The sequence below is a fragment of the Amblyomma mixtum genome, chromosome 10 (genome assembly GCF_055824585.1).
Source record: "Amblyomma mixtum isolate Tamu chromosome 10, ASM5582458v1, whole genome shotgun sequence".
Taxonomy (NCBI): domain Eukaryota; kingdom Metazoa; phylum Arthropoda; class Arachnida; order Ixodida; family Ixodidae; genus Amblyomma; species Amblyomma mixtum.
Window position 1 is genome coordinate 56,525,913 of NC_143021.1, and position 26,806 is coordinate 56,552,718.

Sequence of the window (26,806 nt, forward strand, 5' to 3'; positions counted from 1 at the left end):
AGAAGCCGATCGGCCCAAACAGCCTTTGTAACCTCTGACGGCCTATATGAATTTACTGTGATGCCTTTCGGTCTTTGTAATGCTCCTGCCACCTTTGAAAGGATGATGGATAGCATTCTGCGTGGGCTGAAGTGGAAGACCTGCCTCTGTTACCTCGACGACATCGTCGTGTTTTCGCCTGACTTTAGCACTCACCTCTCCCGCCTAAAGCACGTTCTGACCTGCCTCTCTAACGCCGGCCTTCAGCTCAACTTAAAGAAGTGTCATTTTGCAGCCCGCCAACTTACCATTTTAGGCCACGTTGTTTCCAAGGACGGTGTCCGTCCGGACCCGGCTAAACTTCGTGCTGTGGCTGCGTTCCCTCGACATACTTCGATCAAAGAACTGCGCAGCTTCCTGGGTCTGTGCTCCTACTTCCGTAGGTTTATACGCAACTTTGCCTCAATTGCTGCACCTTTGACACAACTTCTGTTCGGCAGTTCCGATCTTTCGCAGTGGTCCCAAGTGTGTGACGACGCCTTCGATTCCTTGCGCCGTATCCTCACCGCACCGCCGATACTGCGCCATTTTGACCCGACCGCACCTATACCGAGGTCCATACTGACGCCAGTGGGGTAGGACTAGGCGCCGTACTCGCCCAACGCAAATCTGGCTTCGTCGAATACGTCGTTGCCTATGCCAGCCGCACGATCACAAAGGCTGAATCTAACTACTCGGTCACTGAAAAAGTGTGTCTGGCGATAGTTTGGGCCCCTACCAAGTTTCGCTCTTACCTCTACGGCCGCCCGTTTGACGTTGTGACCGACCACCATGCACTATGCTGGCTTTCGTCTCTGAAAGACCCATCCGGTCGCCTCGCGAGATGGGCCCTTTGTCTACAGGAATACGACATCCGCGTCGTGTATCGGACTGGCCGCAAACATCAAGACGCCGATGCGCTATCCCGCTGCCCACTTCCAGCCAATATTTCCAGTCTTTCCACCTTCGACGCCTCCTCGCCGATGCTTCACATCAGCGCCATGCCTTCGGCGCAGCGTGCCGACCCGTGTATCTCTTCCCTTATTGACTTTCTCACCAATCCTTCGGGTGCTTCGCCTTCACGTGCTCTTCGCCGACTTGCTTCTCATTTCTCAATTCGTGACAACTTCCTTTATCGCCGCAACTACAGCTCAGAGGGCCGCAAGTGGTTGCAAGTTATTCCCCGTCACCTTCGCTCGGCAGTCTGCGCCCATTTTCACGCTGACCCGGAGTGTGGTCATGTCGGAGTGTTTAAGACCTATCATCGCATCCGACTACGATATTATTGGCGGGGCATGTACACGTTCATCCTCAAATACGTGTGCTCTTGCCTTACCTGTCAACGTCGCAAGCCACCTCCATATCGTTCTGCGGGAGAATTGCAGCCGCTACCTTGCCCGCCACGCCCATTTGACCGCGTCGGCATTGATGTATACGGCCCCCTTCCGTATACTTCAGCAGGCAACCGTTGGGCTATCGTCGCGGTTGACCATTTGACAAGATATGCCGAAACCGCTGCCATTCCGGCTGCCACAGCTTCAGAAGTTGCCTCGTTTATTTTAAACCGATTCATCCTTCGTCACGGCGCCCGTCGCGAATTGCTGAGCGACAGAGGCCGCGTCTTCTTGTCCGATGTTGTCAAAGCACTGCTCACAAAGTGCAGTGTAATCCATCGCACCACCTCTGCATATCATCCGCAAACCAACGGTCTCACCGAGCGCTTTAACCGTACCCTCGGGGATATGTTGTCTTTGTATGTCTCTTCAAACCAGTCTAACTGGGATCTTGTACTTCCGTATGTAACCTATGCGTACAATACCGCAACGCAGTCTACTACTGGCTTTTCTCCTTTCTTTCTCCTTTACGGCCGCCACCCTTCTGCCACCATCGACACCATTCTGCCATACCAAACCGACGCTTCCGAGTATACACCTCTTTCTGAAGCCGCCCGGCACGCCGAAGACTGTCGCCGCATCGCCCGTGCTCTCACGACTGACACCCAGTGCAGAGAGAAATCCCGCCACGACATCAGTCAAGCAACACCAAACTTCCCCAATGGCTCCCTTGTGTGGCTCTGGATTCCGACAAATACTCCGGGACTGTCTACAAAATTTCTTGCCAAGTACCATGGCCCATACCGTGTCCTGGAGCGCACATCTCCAGTTAATTACACTGTCGAACCTCTCAACCCGTCTTCTGATCGCCGCCGCCGTGGACGCGAGACTGTTCACGTCCAGCGCCTCAAGCCATTCTACGATCCAGCCTTCCTGCCTGCGCCCTAAGTCGCCAGGTTGGCTCCTTTTCTTCCCGGGGGCAATTGTAAAGACGAAGAAGAACATTCTGCTTTGCGGCGGCATTGGGATCGCTGCGCGTGCTGTGAGTTCGCTTTGGCCGACCACGGACTGTTGCCGTCCTGCTTCTGAGGTCCCAGTGCCTGCAATAAACCCCCATCCTACACACCTTAATATGAAACCTTTGAAAACATAGCGCAAAAAGGACGCGCACGACAAAGAAGTGGACGGGACAGGTGCTATGTCCCGTCCACTTCTTTGTCGTCCGCGTCCTTTTTGCGCTATGTTTTCGAAGAACTGTTACCAACTAGCCCAAACCAAGCCACTGTTTCACCTTATGAAACACCAAACTTATCAAACACCAAATAAACCCGCTCTTTGTTACCACGGTTCGGCTTAGCACTTTACCACCGTTCCTTCCTTGCATCACGCAATTTCCTAGAAAAGTCTTCACTAACTAGGTAATCTTTTTTCTTTACTTTCTTTCCTCTCCTGCGTATCACGGTCTTATGTCTGGTGCCTAGAAGCTTTAGGATTACAGGCCGTGTTATCTTATCTGCCGGCTTACCTAACCTGTGTATTTTCTGTGTTGGTGTGGGGTCGCGTTCTAAAATAACTTGGAAAATATCTCTGTTCACGATGTTTAAAAAGAATAATTTGTTTACTCTTCAATTTCTGAGGTGCCATAAGCGATAAGACTCGATTTCCTGTTATAATATTCAAGCTGACCTATTCTTCCTTCAAGCCATTCAATCGTTGTGCTCATACAGCTAATTTGTTCTTGGCAGGACGTTGCCCAGCTTTCAAGTTTCGACAGTGCATCTAATTTGCTCTCTATAGTCAGTTGTCAGTTCTATTTTATATATTAAATATAAACATCAATACCCTTGGGTCGTTTCAAAATTTGGGACATGTCGAGGCCTAGGTTTGATTCCGTGTCTCCTCCTAACAATAATAATTTCTGGAGATGAGAATGTTAGAACTAGAAGCAAGCAACAAAACCGCGGGCATGGCAGCACCAAGTCGTTAGAGCGGAATCATGTTCGATATTTTTTGCTCACCTGCACGAGTGTTACACATTCTATCCAAGCCCGGTGGCTGGGAAGCCAGCTTGGGCCTCTTTTACAGCCTGGCAGCACTGTGCCGCCCCCTTCAGTCCATGGGGCGGCACGCATGCTCCGTTTTGTCGTACAAATCCTTTAAGCGCATGGATTAGCTCTCGATGACTAATGCGATAAGTCGCTATGCTAACTCTGCCGACTTTTTGTCGACCGTACTGTTAAGCAAAGTGCATGCAGTAAGGGATGAGAGGTGCGACACACACTTTAATTTTAGATGTCATGGTAGCGGTGGATCATAATTAAATAGTTTTAAGGCGCAAAAAACAGACAAGACACATAGGTAGGTGACAGTTGGTGAGTTAGGTGAGTGACAGGCATGTGAGTTGGAAGTTGGCGCTTCGTCCTGTCACCTACTTGTGTGTCTTTTCTGTGTTTTGCGCCTAAAAACTACTTAATTATGAACCAAAACCAACTAGCCCAGCAGCAAGTGCACGTAGCGGTGGATAATCGACTGGAGTGGATCCCATTTTCCGCAGCTCTCAGAGTTAGCGATGACAACGAATTGCGTAAAGATAAAAAACACACAGGCAACCAGGCTGATGGGACACGTTAATGGAATCCATGGGTCACCTAGCCCAGAAAGAGGTTCTGCTGAGCTCTACTAGTTATGTCGCACACCATGGGCATAAACGCTAAAGCCAGGTTTACAACGAGGGTATTTGGGATGCCTTGGGTTACTAACAAGTCAGAATTAAAAGAGAAGGCATAAGGAAACTTTGCACCGCGAGCTTACTACCAGTCTATTGTCTAAGCGCTCGGGCTGGACGCCTGCAGCTATAACACTAGTGAACTGCAATTTACGTCGCATATAACAAATGAAACAAGCAAAAACTTGTGCACCGAAGGGCAGAAACGAGAGGCTGCATAAACGCGACCAAGGCAGCTGGCGCTGTAGGAAAGGGTTTCTCTCTGTGAAAAGATCATACCTGCTGCTTTCTCTCAGGGGTGCTTTGAGCAGATTTCATTAGTTTTCGCCCAAAGTGGACACCCAGTGGCGCAAGGACGCTCTTAGAAGGAAGCCCACAGGTTTCATTGCTCGTACGCGGCTCACCGTATTGTTGCGCCTTTCGAAGCTCAAAGCTTCACTACCCGCACCACAGCCGCGCTTCGCGTGAGCCGTCGGAGCCAAGATTTGCCACAGCTGCGCATGCGTGAAACCGAGTGACGTCACGTGCGGCGCAGGTGGCCGCAGCCGCCGCCGCGCCGACTCCGCCGCCTGACCTTTCGACGCAGCCGTGTGCTACTGCGCATGTGCGCCGCCCCCTCACCGCGGCTACTACTGCGCGCTCGCCTCCTCGCCACCGTTTGACCTTTCCTTGCAGCCGCGTGTTTTCCCCAGTTACTACGCATGCGCAAGGAGGGCTGTATAACGCGCTTGCCTACACCGTTATCGTGGTGCTCCCAGTGCATTGTGCGCGAACTGCGACGGCCATGACGTCAAACAAAGCATAACTGCAGCTTTTGGCTTGTATATCCAGGCTTAACCAGAGCTAAGCCACTGAAAAAAATTTTTTTTTTGACGCCGCTTAGTCATGCGTGCTGCTAGAGCACATGGTTTTATGCACACTTTGCAGGTTGGTTGTGTGCTTCTCGACATTCCGTGGCCATGCAGCAGTAATCTTAAACACGCTAGTGAACCGAGCCTAAATGCACGCACACCACGCGTCTCGGCATCCCAGCCAGCGTGCCACGGCCCAGTTCGGCCTGAGCAGTATTAGGTCCGGGAGAGCAAGCTGCCGGGCTACTTGGTGATGCATTTTCTGAACAAGTTAGCGCACAAAAACGGACAAGGGACATAAAGAAAGGACACATAAGACATTCGCGAGTGCTTCACGAGGTATTCACATTCCCGAGGTACTACGTATTACTACTACGAGGTACTAGGTAGGTAGGTACTAGGCAGAGGTAGACATTCACGAGGTATCAGGTCCTCTGCTGTCCCCTGAAAGCGCGAAGTGGTGGCGTCCTGCACGAACCTCCGTCCCACCCTTGCGTCCAATGCCGTCGCAGGCTTGTAGCATGCCTGCCGCCTTTTCCCACGCCGACTGGTTCCGTTCCGGCACCGCCGTGGCGTAGAGCGCAGCCATCGTCCAACTCCGCAAGTCGCTCTGCATCTGCAGAAAGGGACGGTTATCGCACCTCGCGAGAACAACTGCAGTAACGTGATCAGTGATTGCCACAGCTGTACAACCTGGCATGAGACTCAGGTGAGTGCTTCAATTGTGAGATATCGTGTGATGAAACTCGACTGCTTCATTTTTATCCTGACAGCCAAAGTCATGGACAGAATAGAAGCGTTCTGAGTCTCGGCGTCAATAGAAGACGCGACTTGCGAGGCCACGCAACAGATTAATGGCGATATTATTTTGGGATCAAGGAGAGATGATTTTCACAGTCATTCTCGAACTGGGAACGAAGATTACGAAATAACGCTATCTTTTCTCTTTGGACACGCTGCAGCGCATCTTACGAGAAAAGACACTAGACTTACACGCGAGACATCCAGTAGTATCACGGAAGCCAAGACCGCGTACTGAACACATGACAGTCAAAGTACAGAACACCGGCGAACTGAGATGGTTAGTGGTGCCACAGCCCTCATACTGTTCCGACTTAGCGCCTCTAGATTTCTCTGTGTACGATTGAAGGCGCATCTGCGTGGGAAACATTTGGAGATGACAACGAGCTCATTTCGAGCGTGCAAAATTTGTGTAAAAACCAACCTCAGTCCTGTGGCAAGGAAACAACGATGGCTGCAGTGCAATGAATCAAATGAATCGCATATTGAGTAACATTTTGAAAGGACTAAAGGAAAAATGCTTGGACCTACAAAATTTAGTTTCCTAGTGCTTACCATTACCCATGTACCATGGGTTGTGCCTTAATGTTTGACCGATATTATTATATTGCCCTGCCCGCACCGCTGATGGCATAATGCGCGAGTGGAATGAACACATTCGGCTGAGAGGGATGCCCTACATGGACCAAGTTTCTTTCTTATGCCTTTTGACTGCATGTTCCCTTCGATAAATGGCCTCTGTGTTATTCGCTTCCGTGGCGTCTGCGGTGACGATGACGCTTCAGCGGGATGGCCTCGTCCGCGGAAAGTGTGATCAGCTTGGATCGCAGGTCGATGATCGCCTGATGCTCATTGAGGAAATCCATGCCCAAGATCACTTCGCGGGAACATTGTCGTAGTGCTACGAAGGTCGCGGGATGGGTATGTCCCTTGAGGGTCACTCGCGCTGTGCATCGTCCTGATGGCGTAATGAGGTGGCCCCTTGTAGTGCGAATTTGTGGGCCGTCCAAAGCGGTCGTTACTTTTCTCAAATGGCCGGCTCATCACTGAATAATCGGCTCCTGTGTCGACTAGAGCGGTGGCTTTCCGGCCGTCGATAACCACTTCTAAGTCGGATGTCCTGGCTCTGGCATTGCATGTCGTCCTCGGCGTCGGGTCTCGTCTTCGTCGGGTATGTGAATCATATGGGGCGTGTGGAAGAAGCTTTTCTTGATGGCGGCGTCGTATTGAAGTTGGCTCGCGTCGTGGTCGAGCCTGTTCTATGCGGCGTCGGCGTAGTGGGTGCGATGTCTTCATACGGCATGGTCGCTGGAGGATCTTCGTCGTTTCCTCGGCAAGCAACCTGACCTCCACAGGTTGCTTTGTTCAGTTTCCCTCACGGGGGCTAGGGGACCTTCCTCGGACAGGCGCGGTGTAGGTGCGGCCCGGTGATGTAAAACGTGCGGTGGACGGTGACGGGGAGCGGGAAAGACGGTTTGACGACGCGTACTCACCCTGCGCAGGTAGTCATCGATTTCCCGTGGTCACTGGCCGGCGAGCGGTCGAGGGGCGACGAAGGCGAAACCTCGAAGGCCGATGCGTCTGTACGGACAATGGCGAAGTATGTGCCCGGCGTGGCCACAATGGAAACAAAGTGGGCGGTTGTCGGGAGTCCTCCACTGGTCGCATTTCTTAGCTCCGTCGCATCGCTCGTAAGTTCGGCGGTCGGGAGCTAGGGGTCGTCGTTCTTGTAGAGCTGGTGCCCGTCGAATAGGGTTTGGGGGGTCTCGTTCGGGCGGAGGACTGCGTAGTGCTGCGGCGTAGGTCGTGGCTGTAGTTTCTGTTGGTGTCGTTGGTGACGGGGAGCCAAGTGCATGATGTACTTATTCACGGATAATGTCCGTGAGCGATGCCACCTGAGTCTCCTGCGTCGGCTGTGTTGGGAATGGCAGAAGTCGGCGAAGTTCTTCGTGAACAATTTCTCGGATTAGATCTCGAAGGTTATGCTCGCTTGCAGGGGTATCTTATGGGGGGCTTGTCGGCAGCACTTCAAGTGGTCGGTTGTAGTGCCGGGTCCGGGAGTCCAGGGTCTTTTCGATGGTTGAAGCTTCAGCTTCAAACTCGGCGACGGTTTGTGGAGGATTCCGGATCAGGCCGGCGAAAAGTTGCTCCTTCACGCCACGCATCGGGAAGGAGAGCTTCTTTTCTTCAGCCATGTCGGGGTTGGCGCGCCTGAAAAAGCGTTTCATGTGTTCCACATACGCAGTCACGGTCTCGTTTGGGCGTTGAATTCTTGACTGCTGCAGGACCTCCATTCTTTCCTTACGTACGATGCTGGTAAACATACCCACTAGCTGCTTCTTGAAGGTCGCCCAGGTCGTGAGGGAAGATTCGTGGTTTTCAAACCACGTTCTCACAGTGCCATCCAATGCAAAATAAACATTTCGAAGCTTAGCGCTGTCCTCCCAGGTGTTCAGAGCTGCCACGCGGTCGTACAAGTCTAGCCAGTCTTCCACATCTTCATGTGGTTCTCCACGGAAAGTCGGTGGATCACGGGGCTGGCGAAGCACGACGGGCGTTGGCTGTGCGCCAGGTTCCATCGTGAGGGGCATAGCAGGGTAGCAGGTCAGCACCTCCACCAGATGTCACGTTGTAGTGACGGCAGTCCAGCGGTTAGGAAGACAGCACCAAACTTGCAAACGAAGCTCTTTATTTGGGCTGACTTGCACCCGCAAAAGAACTGAATCACTGGGCGGTGGCGCAAGCAACAAGCGGGCTCGGCGGTCGTCAAACAGAATGCCCGCCTCTCTCAGCCGTGCTCTTTTTAAAGCTGATAGCGAGCTTTCGAGATAAAGCGTGGAAAATTAGTAGAACATTCTGGAACAACGTAGAGTCCGCTCCGCCTGGATGCGATCAATCGAGATAAATCTAGGCGCGTCTTGTTTAGTATGTGCAGGTTTGAGCAAGAGCCTGTCTGTAATTGTCTCCAAGTGACAGCTTCCTCTCTGTTGAGAGATTTGAGGACCTAAAACTGAAGGTCTACCTGGAAGGAACGCCCATACCGGCAAAGACAACAATAAGAATCTTCGGCATGTGGCTTCAAGCCACCAGATTAGTAATTATACTTTCACCTTGCTCAAAGCAACACCGCTAAAGGCCACACGCATGCTGCCCCGCATCACCAACAGGCGACATGGCAACATGTGAAGAGAACACACTGAAACTAGTCAGAAACCTGGTACTTCAATAAAACTTCGGCTGGGCCTAATTGGTACATGTTGTGAAGGTGTAGGTTGCGCAAACACGGGACGAACCACAAAGAAAAGACACAGAGACACACACAAGCGCTTTTGTGTGTCTCTGTGTCTTTTCTTTCTGCTTCGTCCCGTGTTTGCGCAACCTACACCTTCAGAAACCTGGTAGTTAGCCGAATCGCATACAGCCCACCGTACCAATGCCTCAACAAGAGCGAAATACAATAATTCTCAGAGCACGTCGACAATCTAAAGCGCGCGAGGCGAAAGCCTTTCTGCTCCACTTGGGCTTCTTCTGTTGCTAATTGAGTGCTGTTCACGATGGGCGCCACGAAGGCGCCAAGCGCATGCGCAGTAAGGAGCGACGCGACTGCCACCGACCATGTGGTGTTCCAGTTATTAACAAATGATTAATTACTAATAAATTACTAAACACTAACAAACGAAATACTAATTACTAATGCTTTAAGTTGGGCTAGTTGGTAGTCGGTCTCACACATATTGACCAGCGAAATCATTGTTATTTCGCTAGTCAATATGTATGATACTAATTACTAATTTATAATTACCGCTACTTTAAAATTACCTCTAACTTTATTACTTTAATTACCTCTACCTTTAAAACCTACCCGGTTCCCATTATACGCCTTCAAAAACGGGCGATACGCATTGTGACATTCTCTAACAGACACCAGCCAAGCTGTCCTCTTTATCAAGAACTTAAAATACTTCCGTTCATGCTTATGTTAGGTTAAGGTATTATGTACAGTGCACAACATTATTTCGAACAACAATCCGCTAACAATCCATATTTTTACGATGCTTACCAGCTACACCAGGAATGCTAGCCATCTCCACTTCAATCTCCCTGTAACACGCAACATTTATGGTCAGCGACTACTGCAGTTTTATTGCGCAAAAATTTGGAATGATACCCCGCTGGAGGGGAAAATATCCACGAGCTTTGAATACTAAGTAAAAAGATGTGTTCTTAGCAGTATGTAGCAATTAAAGGTAGTGTTTCCAATTTTCTGTTTGTTTCTTTTTCTTTTTTGTGCTATGTCTGGGATGCATTTCCACTATTTGTACTTGTGATGCCCAGTGTGCGTAACTATGGGCCCAAACTAGCTATGGCGATGGGCCCAACCGATTCTGACACATAATTTATGTGTTTTGTTCAATAAATGACAGACAAAAAATTAAAGAATAATTACCAGTAAATGACTAACAACTACATAATGGTTACGACATACTATGCCACAATTATTCCAGTGATTTCTGGTTACGGTGTATAACACTACTGATGACGTTATCGGTATGATTGGCAGCCTTAATGTGAAGGACGGACGGACGGACGGAATGATGAGCCTGGCCGCCGCGGTGGCTCAGTGGTTATGGTGCTCGGCTGCTGACCCGAAAGACGCGGGTTCGATCCCGGCCGCGGCGGTTGAATTGCTTTGGAGGAGAAATTCTAGAGGCCCGTGTACTGTGCGATGTCAGTGCACGTTAAAGAACCCCAGGTGGTCGAAATTTCCGGAGCCCTCCACTACGGCGTCTCTCATAGCCTTAGTCGCTTTGGGACGTTAAACCCCATAAACCAACAAACCAAACCAAACCAAACCAATGATGAGCCATTAAAGGCTCTCGCCTTAAAAATTCTCACTTCACTTTGCTCTTACTGAATTGCGATGAGGCGAAAGCCACTTGCGCTTCTGTTGCTGCCACCATTACTGTGGTGATGATATCATAAATGATGTCACGTGCATGCGCGGGCAGCTGCCAGGGTGGAGTCAGAGCGGGGATCTGCATACCATATATAGACTGTGGTGATGACGACAAAGGTGACGTCACGGGTACGCACAGTACATTTCCGGTTCCGACACGCACGCCTGCGTCTTTCCTTCCCCGATCAGTGGCGCGCATCGAGGCGGGCGCAGCGGGATTTTCCACGCGTCGTTGCCTACTCTCGCTGCTGAACCTCATCGTCACCCATTTCGCCGCGTGAAACTGATGACGGCATTCTCCGTGTAGGTTTATTCTTTTTCGCTGTCTGACGTCATGAGTGCTTAATTTCCGTCTCACCAGTCCTCGGAAGACTGCTTAATGCGCAGTGTCGCCCACACCACACGATGCCTATCCATAGCGCAGCCTAGTCATGTTTCTCGCGAATAAGGTGCGCATATTAAACTCTTCTGGCAGCAGTTCATTGTTAAAATGGAAAAATTATCCTTCGTAGTTCAGCCCTCGCTTTTTCAGCGGAAGCAAATACAGTGCGCCGTCCTGAGTAGTTACCACACGGACTATGTGGTGCACCGCCGAAGCATGATGCTACACAACAAATGAAAAGATAAGTATTGCGAAGGATCAAAGAGAAATCGCTCCCTGCTTAACCCCTTTTCTTTCTCTTCATTTCAGTCTTGGCTGTGTTCGTCGTCATCGTCATTTCCGTGCGCTGCGCTCTCCCTCCCACAAGTCCACTACAGCAAAGTGTGAAGAGCACAACCCCGCCAACTGCTCGCGTGCATTGCAACGGACAGCTCGAACGCCGGTGTCTGCAACCGAGATCAGCCCCGTTCGACTAAGCGTGCTTCAGAAAGTGCGTTCGCGGGCTGGTTTTCGAGACTGCCGGCACCAGCGTTTCATTAAACTCGTATTCCTTACTACCTACTCTACGTACCAGATGAGGATTGTGAAAAGACTCTTCATTCAACAACTAGGATCGACTGGATAAATAACCCAGACAGGCGCGATGTTTGCTCACAAATCACTTCTGCCCCCGCAGCTCCTTTGACAACCCTTGCAGACTGGCTGTACTAGGGAGGATGCATAGGGAAAAAAAGTGTCCCTTGCACGCAGGCTCAACTAACCTTCTGCACTGTGTTCCACTGGTGTTCCTTGTGTGTGCCGCATACGTACTGGTAGAAGTCCTGGCAAGGGTCGACGCTCTGGTTGAGCAAAACGTTGAGGCGTTCACCAGCTAAGCGGCAGTCTTCTGTCTCACATTTGGGCGAAGTGGACACCTGAATGGGCGAAAAATTGTGCAGAATTAAATCATTAAAAGTTGCATTCACAAAAAAGGCATGACAGCCGTTAAATGTGGCTTTCCCATCAGTAAAGTAATCACAAGTTGCCTCGAAAATTTGTTCAGAGTTGAATCAGAGTTGATAACTTTTCTGTCTTGATTTACAAAGCTTCAGATTTCACTTCGAATCAGGTGCGTAGGAATTTTTATCGTCTGGGACCTAAGGTCCTTTTTATGTATCAAGCGTGAAGGGAGATACATTTCCAAAAAGAGCACTGAAAAATGAATTGGAGGAAGAAGGGAGAATTAAATTAACTTGGAAGGCGAAAAGGGAGAAGGCCGGCCCCCTTAGCCCCCTACCCTTCAACCTTTATATACGCGCCTTCATCGAATAGAACCTCCTGAAGGCGGAAAATGACATTTACGACGAGTACTTGCGTCTACTCACTATACGGCTTCAAGCAGTATGGAAGATGGCAGTATTAAACAGAGCGTTACCCTTAAAACATTGTTGCTGCTGTAAAGACAAAAAATTTAGGGGGAACTTCAGTTCCGCATTAAGGGTGTGATGCGAGAGCGTCAAAAGGTCGCTTGAGCGGCGTGGGGTCACGGACAGTGCTATTATTTTCCTCTCTCCGTAATTTTTCTTTCCCGTCATTTTTGCCGCAAATAACACAAGACCTCCCTTTAAGCAAGTCGAACGACCGTTTCTCAGTAGCCGAGGGGCAGCGGTTCGAATGCCAGAGAGAGATGTGAGCACTTGAAAACAAAAGACATTAAGAATTGGGAAAAAACATTTTTTTTGCCGGTTTACTTACTACCGAAAAGGAGAAAAAAATGGTCAAAACTTCCAAACAGAGTTTTCTGCAGTGTATAACCTCACTACGCACTGCAAAAGTTGGTCTAAAGTAGCTGTTTGGGAGTCTCCCGCTAATCTGCAGCAGTCCTCACGGTGACAATGTCTTTGTAGCGACTAACCGCTGGCGTCAGTTGCATGTCGGCCACTCCGAATTCCCGCCTGTTCTGCGTCATGTGGAAGAAACTGGTCGATTTCGGTAATGTGCATACCAGGCTGGGTAACTGGTTTGTAGGACAACGTATGAAAAAAACGCGTACGTGCACTCCAACTGAAGGCCGGAAAAGGCGCACAAGCGAGCATTTTCTTGCCTAACAGTGACGAGTGAGGCTAATGAGTCGATTGCATTGCATGCAGTATTTCACCATCTTTTCGTAGGCTTTGCAGCATCTTCTTTTTTGGCGCAAAAATAAAATTATATACTTATTTCTGCGTTACAAAGTAAATGCGATTAATGAAATACGTTCTGGCTTTTTTGAAAAAATTCGTACTTAATTGAAAAAAGAAACAGGGAAAAAAACTTTTTTTTCTGAGGTTTCAAAATATTTTGAACTTTGACATCTCCAGTCCCAGCTCGAACAGTTCCCCTTTTAACGCAATCGCTATTGTTTCTTCAGAAGAAACACGTATTGGTGGCGCAGTTACGACATTATCCTTTAGAGCAATGAGGAGTTGTGTAGTGACGTCATCAGTGCTGTACTGTGTGCTCGTTGTGGGGTGTTTCAGTTACTCGACGGAGGCCATGTTGCCATGACGCCACGATCCTCTCGACCCAGCCAGATTTTCTCGACTCAACGCCGATGATTCATTACAACACTGGCTCCTTGGATGACCGGGCCCCCGAAGGCGGACGCGTTAAAAAAAAATAAACCCGGAAGATCTGCCACCAAAACCCAAAGAAGACGCATGATTTTACCATGAATCAGGCATCCTAAGTTATTTAGCAAAAGAGCAAGCTACGCATCACTGACTCATGCGTTCCTGCCAAACTTCGAAATCAGTAATGCCTCTGGATCCCACTTGACAACTGATTTGTGCTCCTTCCTATGCAGAGGACGATATTCATAGTCCTTACAAGGCATCAGGAGGTTCCTAGCATTAAAAGAAAATTATCGAAGACACTTTGGAAATTCTAAAGTGTGCTTGGCGAAAGCCTCGTCCGTTCTGCCTGCCTTTGTTTCGCATCTGGTGACATGTTCAGTCGGCGCATGCGCGTTCGCTCCTTGTTCCTATGGCGTTTGGTGTTGGTGGAATCCGGCGTCCGCTGCAGGCCACAGTTGGCACGATTCCAGCGCATGGACGGACACCACGACTGTGAGCCATAAAAGGCTTTCGCCGTGATAGTCATCACCAAAGGAGCATGCTCTCTTAACCGTTTATTAAGGCAACGAGCAGTTTGCCATCTCTAAACGCGCCCACAGCCTAGAACGATTTCGAACACCATGAAACTGCGCATTCAGCGATCTTGGTTGCATACATGCTTGGTACTACGAAACGTTTTTTTAGACATCGCCCTACTGGAGAAGGCACGAGAAAAATGTTTCGGCGATCAAAATCCCCCGCGATACCAAGGAACGTATCGAGGAGCCGAAAACGAGAAACTCGACCGCCCCATAACTGTGGAAGAGGTTTACGCGGCCATAAGAAACACCACCAGAAACACGGCAGCCGGAGCGGACAGAATCGACAACGCCCTAATCCGCAACCTGAGCGACGACCTCATACAAGAGCTCGTCACCTTTCTTAACAAACATTGGGAGGCGGAGACGGTTCCCGAAGATTGGAAACACGCCGAAGTAATAATGATACCTAAACCTGGTAAAAAGCTACAAATTGAAAACCTCAGGCCCATATCACTCACGTCGTGCCTTGGCAAGCTTTACGAACGGGTTGTGACTTTCAGACTGCAAAATTATATGGAAGACGACTGTGTACCACATACCATGTTCGGCTTCAGAGCGAAGCTCTCGACGCAGGACGTTCTCCTCCAAATACAAGAAGATGTCCTGCGAAACGTACCTCGGACGGGAGAAAATGTCATAATGGCCCTGGACATCAAGGGGGCATTCGATAACGTCAGCCACGAAGCGATCCTTACGGGCCTAGACAACCTGGATTGCGGACACAGAATCCACGGCTTCGTCAAAGCCTTCCTGTCCGATAGAACTGCCACCATCGGCATAGGAGACCTTCGATCGGAAAAAATTCGCACTCCAAACAAAGGAACACCCCAAGGGTCAGTTATCTCACCCCTACTCTTCAACATAGCTATGATAGGCCTAGCTCGAAAACTAGAGAACATCGAAGGCATCAGGCATGCAATGTATGCTGACGATATAACAGTCTGGACAAACACGGGCTGTCTCGGAGAGAAGGAAGAAAGGCTACAGCAAGCGGCCTCTTGTGTAGAGCAATACCTCGCAGAAAGAGGACTCTCATGCTCGACCGAGAAATCGGCACTGCTGAGAGTCTGGAGAGGCAAGCAAAACCGGACCGTCCCAACCAACGAGGACCTAAAACTCAACGTCTACATAGAAGGGACGCTCATACCCGAAAAGACAACAATAAGAATTTTGTGCATGTGGGTTCAATCCAACCAGCGCAGTACTCACACTTTTACCCTACTGAAAGCAACAACGCTACAAGTCGCACGCATGATCACCCGCATCACCAACAGGCGACATGGCATGCGTGAAGAAGACACACTAAAACTAGTCAGAAGCATAGTAGTTAGTCGAATCACGTACAGCCTACCCTACCAGTGCCTCAACAAAAATGAAATACAACAAGCGGATGCCATGCTACGCAAAGCGTATAAGACAGCGCTCCGACTACCACGCAAAAAGTCTACAGAAAAACTCATGGCCCTGGGATTACACAACACCTTTGAGGAGCTACGAGAGGCGCAGCTTGCGTCGCAAAAACTCAGGCTGTTGCAAACAACGACAGGAAGAGCGCTCCTGCAGAGGCTCCGATACCGCGAGCAGATGCGAGAAATGTCGAGGACGGCAACGATCCCCGACGAGCTTCGCAAGACCCTCAAGGTAGCGCCAATACCAAAAAACATGGATCCCAACCTCCATCGAGGCAGAAGAGAAGCGAGGGCCGAATTCATCGAGAAAACATACGCTCCTCAAGCCACGACCGTGTATACAGACGCGTCTTGGAGAGGAGGAGATACCAAAATCGCTGTAGCGGCGGTGGTCGATTCGTCTTTACGCGAAATGACCAGCGCGTCTCTCCGAGGCTGCACAGCTGCAGAGTCCGAGGAAGTAGCCGTTGCTCTAGCGGTGGCGGAGGGCTATAGAACCGGGTGGTCACTAACAATACTTACGGACTCTCAAACAGCCTGCCGAAATTACATGAATGACAGGATAGGTCGTCACGCGCTCCGTATACTCCTCGCAGCGATTGACAGAATTAAAAACCGGGAAGAACAAAACGACAAGATCCGACACAAAATTGTGTGGGTACCGGGGCACACGGGGGTGGCAGGGAACCGAGAGGCCGACAGGATAGCTCGAGGATACATTACTTTCCGAGCTTCCGACGAGACCGCGGAACTCGCGCCAGCACCCAGGGAATACTCGGCCATACTACAAAACTATAGAGGCAGAAGAATGCGATATCCCCCACCGCACAAATCTCTCAGCAGAGAGGAAGCTGTCACTTGGAGACAATTACAAACAGGCTCTTTCCCAAACCTACATATACTAAACAAAATGCACCCTACGATATACACGAACAAATGTCCCTGGTGCGACGAAAAACCTACACTATACCACATCACATGGGCCTGCCAAAACATAGACGTGGTCCCCAAAATACAAAACCCGAGTGCGGAGCAGTGGGAGACTCTGCTGTCCAGCGACCGCTGCGAAGACCAACAAGGTCTGGTACAGCGAGCTCAACGGGCGGCAGTGGCCAGCGGAGCCCTGGACTGAGGGCAACCGACCACTGATTAGAGGCGGACGACTTCGACAGAGAAGGCTCCTGGGGGTAGAACCAAGACGCCTCTGAAGATGCCCCCAAACCGCAGGAAAAACCATTAGTGTAAATAAAGTTTACCCTTCCTTCCTTTAGAGCGCAGCTCTTTGGCGCCCGTTTCTGCGTTTCGCGGCGTCGCCGTTGCTGTCGCCGTTTCCGTTTCCGTTGCCGTCGCCGTTACCTACTGTTACCTACAGTGGACACGTCAGTCGCGCTTTACGCTGCGAAACCAACGGAGCGGTAGCTTGGAAAGCAGAGGGAAGGCGCATTACTGCCCTCTTGGAAGAGTGGACACTTCAATCGTGCTTTAAGCTACGTGGCGGTAAAATTGGTAAATTGGTTTTTGAGGAAAGAAAATGGCGCAGTATCTGTTTCACATATCTCGGTGGACACCTGAACCACGCCGTAGGGAAGGAAGGTGGTAGTGAAACAAGAAAGAGAGAAAGTGTTGTTTATGTGTGTGTCTATGTTTTTGGTGTTTAAGGTCCCAACGCGACTCAGGCTATGAGAGACGCCGCAGTGAAGGGCTCCGGAAATTTCGACCACCTGGGGTTCTTTAACGTGCACTGACATCGCACAGTACACGGGCCTCTAGAATTTCTCCTCCAAAGAAATTCAACTGCCTCGGCCGGGATCGAACCCGCGTCTTTCGGGTCAGCAGCCGAGCACCATAACCACTGAGCCACCGCGGCGCCGTAGTGGAGGTCTCCGGAATAATTCCGACAACATGGGGATCGTTAACGTACACTGATATCGCACAGTCCACGGGTGCCTCTTGCGTTTCGCCTCCATCGAAACGGGGCCACCGCGGTCGGATTCGAACCCAGGCACTCCGGCTCAGTAGACGAGCGCCTTAACCACTTAGCCACTGCGGCCGGCGGCGGTAGTGACAGATGTGCGTTGCATGCGTTGGCATTGACAAAGTTGTGCCAGAAACGTGGCGTTGAAGCCATAGTGCGCATAACTGGCTCCCTGGGTCAGTGGACACCTGAATCGCTCTTATATATACCATATCAGTGCCGGTGCCTGTTTGTTATCACCAGCTCATGTGCAACGTGCTGCACTGCCTCCTCTCTCCTTAACCCTGCCTTCTCTCCCCACGGCCCTATATATGCACGGACCATAATAACCTCGTCGGTTGTTGTTCCCTGACTGTGCCGTTCGTCATTCCGGTGGTGGTGGTGAAAACTTTTATATTGTAAAAAAAGAGTTTGGGAGCCACAGAGTGGCCCCGCTACATGGTCGGCGTCCCTAGTCCGGGACACCGCACGACGAGGCCCCGTCTCTCGCCCGTTTCACCAGAGCCCTTTGGGACTCAAGCGAGGAGCAGTTGAGGAGGGCAGTCTCCCATGCCTCTCTGGAAGGGGTAGGGGAAGGGGGGAGGTGGGGATTTTGAGTACATGCCCACACCATGTGGAAGATATCACAGGTCTCCCCACAGTGTGGGCATCGCCCATCCGTGTTAGGATCGTAATGTTTTATTATTGCAGGACAGAGTAGAGTACCTGTCTGCAGGCGCCTTAAAGTTCGCTCCTCCGTCTTACTCAGCCCTTTTGCAGGGGCCGGGAAAAGGCGGTGGTTGTCGCTATAATGTGTTAATATTTCCCGGAATCGCAGCAGCGGCTGGTTAGTCTCCGAGCCAGAAGAGCTGGGATGAGGAGCCCGGTGAGTAACCGGTCAACTTAGCGATACATTTAGGTACGTGGGGGGATGAGAGAGAGATGTGGGCTGCAGGCATTGACAGCGTTGTGGCATAAAGGCGGCGCTGAAGCCATACGACGTTCGCATTCATTGTGTTCATTGACGTTGACGTTGACAACGTTTTACACTGCGATCATTTTAGGGAAAGGAAGTGCGCATAAGTGGCTCACTGGGTCAGTGGACGCCTGAATCGTGCTTATAGGTACGTGGGGTGATGAGAGAGAGATGTGGGCTGCTTGTGTTAACGCTGACAACAGTGAGTGAACTCTCGCGATCAATCATTAACTGCCCCCTGTCAGGGTGGCAGGGTGAATGGGGGCTTTAATGTCGATATAAAGATAACCAGGAATTTCTTACCATTCATGCGGTGCGTTCCTCTCGCTCGTAACGCCTCCCGCGGCTGACAACCTCGCGGAATACTCGCGCAGACCTTGAGAACCAGGCATTGGTGCAGCAAGTCGAGCACACATCCGTCTATTTCTTCCTTCCTTCATGACAACCAAGAACTGTTAGTGGAGTGTTTCTTGAAGAAGGAATATGTGTGAAAAATGACAAGTTGTCTGTAGTTGTGCATATATATCTTGCTTAAATTCTTTGCCACAATCTATCGAAAAGCTGAAACAGCTGATTAGTTGCATTCAAATTACACGTTAGGAAGTAAAATAATCGTCGGCATTTTTTTTAGATTCCTTGGCTGGAAAGTGCTAAAAAAATTGATGGGATGCGGGGAGCCGTGAGCACCACATCCAGATCAAAATTTGCTGCTAACTCTTTCCAAATTAAGCGTGATGCCGTGGACGTAGGGAAACACCTCAAATTTCTTTAGTTGCCTTTCTTGTTGGGCACTGTTGGCGTTGGGTCAACTGTCTTCTCGGCGCGATTTCTTTAACAGGCTTTCTGCGACTGCAGCTAGAAGCGACGAAAGGGAAACGAGCTTTCTTGAGGAGCACAGCTTGGAGGTCGAAACTCGGATCCCCCTCTACTGCAACAAGACTTCCACAGCGCGAATCTAAAAGACAGTGAGGAAATTTCACATCTGACTAATTAGAATGTGAAGAATAAAATGGCAACCTTGGTCGGATGTGGAATATGGGCCCAACAGATGTAGCAAGTCAGGTTGAAATAAAACCTTGAATATAAAAGAGAGGACACTTAAGCTGCGCCTTAAAGGGACCCTGCGACGGAGATAGAGCATGACGTCTTTATTCTTTGTGTGCAGAGTGTGGGGCATTGTGGCTCCTGAAGGCCCAGAGAGATAGCCGAAGTCGTAAAATTTAGTATTTCAATCTTCTCCAAAAATGCTCGTTTCGAACCGATGGTGTCGCAACGCAGCGGCCATATTCGGCAGCCGAAATGAGGTGGCACCCAGACTGGGCGCTGCCTTTCTGTTTGGTTGTGCGTACAGTTTTCATACTGTTCCTTACACACGATATTCATCCAAAATATCATGTCTCTAAGTACTCAAAGCTTTTTGCACGCCAAAAAAACTAGAAAGAAGCTGTGAGAGCGAACGAATACTAGCATGAATAGCGCTAGGGGCGACACTTTCCGTTCTGCTTCAAACCTTCTTGGGGGCGAGCGCTGTTCAAAGCACACCAAGGAGGCAGCGAAAAAAAGAAAGCCAGTCGACACACCTTTCCCAAAAATGTGAAGAGAAAGACCGGACAGGAGACGGGAGGCGAGTTTGGTGGGGAGGAGGGGGGGGGGGGGGGGCAGCCGCCAGTCTTGCAATCCTACAAACAAAGAAACAAACATCAGGGAGCTTTCCTTGCCCCTTCCCTGTCTACGGCGCCGCGTACACGAGGGGGGGGGGGGACACCGTCGAAATGCGCGGCTCGAACTAAGTACCGTGTGAGTGAAATGGGTGTTTCGAATTTTCAAACTGCTATACCTTTCCTTTGAATGCTCCAACTTGAATAATTCTTCTTGCGCTGCTCTCAGGAACGCATGATAAATTGATTTAGTGCTATCAATTTGTACCCAGGAAAAGATCGCAGTGCCCATTAAGATTATGACGCGGGATGGCGAATTGCATTACATGCAGATTGCCATTCTAGCATACTTTACATGCACAGATCCCTCGCAGTCCTCGTACCCCACGTGGCACAGTGGTGCAGCAGTTAAGGGATGCGCCTCTGCCCTACGATGGAAGGTGGGCGGTGAACGTTGTGGGGCCCAGGCTGATCTTCCCGAGCGACCAATGATTAATTTAGCGGCCACCTTCCATGGCGGGCAGTTTGCTCACTATCCGGTGGGCAGGTTTTGATGACGACTCAGGGTCACGTGACCTGGATGGCCCACCTGCCTCCTGGGTTGCTTCTTGGACACCACCTGACTCTGGTAGGTTGTGTCATGTTGCACACACGGCGATACCCGTCTTTACCGAGTTAAGCTATCGCTTCAAAAACTGGCATGAGTGATGTTGTCGGATATAAACGGTGAGTTTTAAGTACTTGCAAAGCCTCCGGGGCCACGTCAGCAATAAAAAGAGTATTGTCTTCCGTTACTTGTAAAATGAACAGGAAGCCATGAACCTAATTAACAACTTTACTCACGCTTTCAAGAATGAGATTCTGATTTGGAGCGCGGTCAATTTAGGCTAAAAGGATATCGCACAAAACAGGCGCCATCAAGACTAGTTCCACGTTTTTTACCGTTATTGTTTTTCATTAAAACTGATAATGGTAGACTTCAAGTAAAAGGTTACAAACTCTAAAAAGGCTGGCCTGAAAGGCCACACTTCCGGAAACGCCAGGAAATGCCAGGTGGCAGGTACTCTTCGATCGTGAACGGCAGTGTGCCACAAGAGAAAAATACGTGACAGTCGTATCGTGCCGGTACTCAGCTATGGGCCATTACGTGTTGCCTAACGAGAAGGGTGCAACATAGATTGAGGGCAACGCAGCGAACTATGGAATGAAGAATTAAAGGTCCAACGTTAAGACACAGCAAGAGGGCAGAGTGGGCATCCTAGTCGAAAAGAAGGAGAAGAAACTAGCGCGGGCAGGGCATGTAATGCGAAGGCGAGATAACCGATGGTGGCGGACTGAATTCCAAGAGAGGGCAAGCGCTGCAAAGGTGTCAGAGGGTAAAGTGTGAGGTTGAGACTGGGACCTTTGCGGGCATGAAGTGGCCGCAGCTTGTGAAGGACAAAGTTAATGGTAGAGTTCGACAGTGGACTTAATTAGGCTTACGACGATGATGATGTCGATGAGTCGCGAACGCGCCTGATGGCTACGTGAATGGGAGGCATACCCCGTCCGATGTAGGCGGCCGTCCTGGGCCCCCTACACCGGCCACTACACTGGGTGTAGGTTAAAGGAACTTGGCGCTTCCTCCTACGGCGGACGACGCTGTCAAGTGCCAGCGTGCGCCGCTTGTGCGTCGGTGGCGGGAGCGGTCGCATGCCGCGTCGGCTACGTGATAAATCGCAATCAATTGCGATACATCAAATTTTCCCCCTGCATGCCTGGTATCATCGTCTCCAGGAACGTCAGCGGCACCCGTCTGCACTACTTTTGTAAAGGTGGGGCCAATTTTTGACCTCTTTTCGGGCATTTGAAGCTTTCGTCACGCCGCGGTGGTGCTAAGCCTAACGGCGCCGCGGCCTGCGATGGCCCCGGTCGGGGATCTCTCCGCTCTGGCGGCTTCAAATCAAGTCACCGGATACGACCCGCAGTCCTTGCGGATCGTAACAATGGATACCAATCAATCCGAGGATACGAATCAAGGCGAGGATCCTCTACCAACCGAGGACGACTACCTACAAGATATGGTCCGCGTTTGGCGCGGAAAGAAGAACGCGGCGGAGGCATTGAGGGACGTTGGTGCTGGTGCCGCCCAGCAACAGGCGCCGGCTAGCTCTGCGCGTACGCAGGGCGGGAGTGTGCTTTACGCAGCCTCGAAGCACTCCAAGAAACACCGGTGGCGGCCGCAGAACACGTCGCGCATCGAAAAAGACGACATCGTCGTGGTGCTGAAACCGCGAAACACGGTCGGCCTCAGAGCAACTTTTGGTCCTGGACAAGCCGGCGCTGCAATCCGCAGCATCCTCGGGGACGACGCAAATGCAGGACTTGCGGTGTGGCCCGTTTGGGACCAAAAGTGCTAGTATGTGCACTGAAATCAGTCGACGTCGCGGAGAAGCTACTCCGGAATATTGTAGGGGAACGCGAGCTACCGTTCCGGGGACACCCCAAACTCTCCGGTGCGTTCTGTCGCGGCGTCGTGACAGTTTCGCCAGACGAAACGTCTGAAAACGTTAAACGAAAACTCAGTGGTAAACGTTAAACGAAAACCAAATGTGGTGTCTGTGCGCAAGCTGGGGAGAACCCCGGTTGCGGTCATCCCCTTCGCGGGCACGAAGGTGCCACGGACGGTGTTGTACAGCTATAACGGCTCCCTGTTCGGCGGCTGTACAAGAAGACAGTGCCTGCATGCCACCGCTGTGGCACAGTGGGCCATCGGGCCGATGCGTGCCCGCTACTGCAGCCGGGGCGCTGCAAATGCTGCGGGGTACAGGTTCCTCGTGCCACTCCTGACGTCCCGGCGGAACATGTCTGTGTTCCGAGCTGCCTCATCTGCGGAGGCGGCCACCCAACCGGAGCTCCTGGGTGTGCCGGGCGGTTCCGGAAAGCCATCAAACCGAGCTCCCCATCCGGATCCAAGCCGAAGACCAAGACGGGGCCCAAGCAGGCTCCTCCGCCCAAGGCCAAGAAAGCGCCAGCCGCTAAGGAACCCAAGGCCCAAACCGGGCCATCGAAGCCCGTCAAGTCCGGGACTCAGGCGGGGACCCCGGTCCTCAACGCCAGGGACTTCCCGCATTTGGGACCCGTCCAACCACAGGTGAGCAGTTGGAGTAGGGCAGTCTCCGGGCCCCCTACCCGTCCCTCCCATACCGAAACCGCCCTACAGCAACAGATTGAGGAGCTCAGGCGCCAGAACCAAATTCTAGCGCGCAAAATTCAAGAATTAGAGGCCAAACAGGCCGGGTCATCGATAACCAATGCAGGAAGCCGAGCCAGATGACGAGGATGACGGATCATCCGTAACATCTTGCCTCACTAGCGTCTCACGGCAGACCGGGGACACGGTAGTGGGATCAGTTTCCACAGCTGGTCGCCTCGGCGGCCTCGAGGCACTGCAGCGCCAAACCGAGCAACTGGAGGAGCAAGTGGCGGCCCTCCTGAATCAAATCATGTCAGCAGTCCGCGAGTCCTTCCAGAACATGTTCAAGGAGGCTTTAACGAAAGAACTTCCCGACCTTATGGCCCAGGTCACTGACTCCGTCCTTAAAGCCGTGCAGCCCTGGGTCAGCACCCAAATTAAGAACTCCACTAGCTGCGAATCCCCTCACCTCAAACGTAAGACAGCCTCCCGCCAGGCAGCGGAGGAACGCCGTTCAGGCTCGGCAGCCGTTGGTTCGCTGCGGCCCCTCACTGGGGTTGCGCTGGCTCCCGGCCAGAGCTAGTCCGCTCGCCCGTAAATAAATACAACAACATGGCTAACAGATCGAACAGAAGTGCTAAGAACCTTGAAAAATTCCAGATCATCCAATGGAACTGCAGGGGTTTTAGAGCTTGGAAAAAGCGGTCACATCTCCAGCTCTACTTTCAGTACCTAGGTGACATGCCGGCGCTCATTGCCCTGCAGGAGCCCGGCATAGACGCTAAATTCTCGGGCTACAGCACCTTTCAGGGGGCCCCTCTACGCGCATCCTTGTGAATAAGGCTTACACCGTGGTTCAGGTCGACTTAGTCTTGAGCACCGAGCAAGAATATACAATAGAAAAGCTTTTTGACGGGCTAGTTGGTACATATTCATAATTGAAAGGGTATGCGCTAAAAAGACGTACACAGGAAAAGGATAGAGACGACAGGAAAGAAGCGCAACTTCCAACTTTAATGACGAGAAAAGAAGCCAGGCGCACTTATATATCCGCTGATAACCAGATATGACCTGCGCGATGGAGCGTGACCCCAACAACCAAACAAAAGACAGCGCAAAAAATGCATATCTAAGTGACATTAAAAGAAACCCAAGAATGTGAACATATCAAACACCTGCCGAGGTAAGGTAAAAAAGTGGGATTCATATCGGCTGATAACAATGCATAACAACATGGGATAACAGAGCTTTAAGAAAGATGACACTGAAAAAGAGGATAACACCATAAAAAATGCCTAACAACATGACGAAATTTATAACAAAGAACAAGTGAAAGATGGAGATGAAAACCGTGTAAAGGGCGGTAAATAAAAGTTTAATGAAACCAAGTTTCTAGCTAAGGCTCAGGACAAGACAGAAAGAGAAGTAATTGAGGCCTTTTTTATTCACCTCAGGAAAGACAAGTGCGTTAGCACGCCTTCTATTAACCTTTCTAGAAATGAACTTGCCTTTTGGATGGGTACATCTAGACTATTAACCCGTTCGCTTCTCTATGTTTTAGTGTCATTTTAGATGTTCTAAAGTGCTTTTATTTACCGCCCTTTACACGGTTTTCATCTCCATCTTTCACTTGTTCTTTGTTATAAATTTCGTCATGTTGTTAGGCATTTTTTATGGTGTTATCCTCTTTTTCAGTGTCATCTTTCTTACAGCTCTGTTTTCCCATGTTGTTATGCATTGTTATCAGCCGATATGAATCCCACTTTTTTACCTTACCTCGGCAGGTGTTTGATATGTTCACATTCTTGGGTTTCTTTTAATGTCACTTAGATATGCATTTTTTGCGCTGTCTTTTGTTTGGTTGTTGGGGTCACGCTCCATCGCGCAGGTCATATCTGGTTATCAGCGGATATATAAGTGCGCCTGGCTTCTTTTGTCGTCATTAAAGTTGGAAGTTGCGCTTCTTTCCTGTCGTCTCTATCCTTTTCCTGTGTACGTCTTTTTAGCGCATACCCTTTCAAATATGAATATACAATGGTCCGCGTACTGCCTCTCAGACGCCGCGACCCGTCAATACATATCCTCAACAGATACTGCCCTCCGCATAAGCCGCGCGTGACTTTCAATGAAATCTTCCTTCGCGCGATCAAAATGGCAGCCAAACAGTCTCTGGTGATCGTTGGAGACTTCAATGCTCCCAGCCTTCACTAGAGCTACCACTTCGAAAAGGCAAGAGGACGTAAGCTGGTGGAGCTCATCTCTACCCTACGCCTCACGTTGCTCACGGACCCAGCGTATCCCACCCGAGTGGGAAATTCGGTAATCCGCGACACGTGTCCTGACCTTTCTCTCGGTAAAAGTGCTACAGAGGCTGCCTGGGAGAACTTGGGAGATTCTCTAGGCAGTGATCACTTCCCACTCCGGATTACACTCATCGAAAAGGCAGCGCGCAAAAAATCAGGTCAGGCCAAGCTGACCGATTGGCACACATTCCGAAATCACACTATCCCTCTCGTATTATTTTCCGGCGGCTACGCGGAATGGTCTAACCACATATACAACATTCAGAAACAACACGTCACAACACTACAAACCACCGAAGAGATCCCCGCAGTGGACACCCACTTCCTGCATTTGTGGGAGGCGCGCCGGAGCTTAACTAAACGGTGGAAAAAGCAGAAAACTAATCGAAAACTACGCGCCCGCATAGCGAAACTCACAGAGCAGGCTGCAGCGTATGCTGCCGAACTCTCAGATTCAAATTGGGTAGCACGCTGCGATGCTGCTGCTCATCAGATGAGCTCGAAGGGGACGTGGCGTCTCTTTCGCAGTCTAATCGACCCCTCCTAAACGAGAGGGGAGACGAAAAAGCAGCTCCGGCGGGCTCTGCAAGGGTATCAAGGTACGACGGCCCATCTTGCGGACACTCTGTGCGACAGATATCTCTGTAGTACGGAGGACCCGACTGGGCCTGAATACATGTACTCTGGCAGGCCTAATGAAACACTCGATGCCCCTTTTGAGTTGCACGACCTTAAGGCGGCCTTAGCAAAAATGCGCCGGGGTACGGCTCGGGGACGGGACCACATAACAGTGAACCTGTGAACGAACCTACCGGACTCAGCCTACCTCCATTTATTAGAATACATCAACCAGATCTGGGGCGGGCGTTCACTCCCTTCCGAGTGGAAAACGTCACTTGTGACGTTTATCTCTAAAACAGGTAAGGCCGTGAATACGGACAACCTGAGGCCCATATCACTGACCTCATGTGCGGGAAAGATTATGGAGACGATGGTACTGGATCGCCTCTCTCCATACCTGGAGGGCAAGGGCTTCTTCGTAGTCACCATGTTCGGGTTTCGCCCCCACATGTCTGCACAGGACGTCC

General features: G+C 50.6%; 1 protein-coding gene across 1 annotated transcript in view; it reads right to left on the bottom strand.

The window, feature by feature from the left end:
• Window positions 1-26,806, bottom strand: part of LOC149325858 (neprilysin-1-like) — a 105,309-nt gene that overhangs the window by 70,133 nt on the left and 8,370 nt on the right. The window contains exons 2-3 of the mRNA XM_089562646.1: window positions 11,830-11,982; window positions 5,407-5,544 (exon numbers count right to left, since the gene is read on the bottom strand). Coding sequence (XP_089418772.1) covers window positions 5,407-5,544; window positions 11,830-11,982 — 291 coding nt within the window. The remainder of the gene's footprint in view (window positions 1-5,406; window positions 5,545-11,829; window positions 11,983-26,806) is intronic.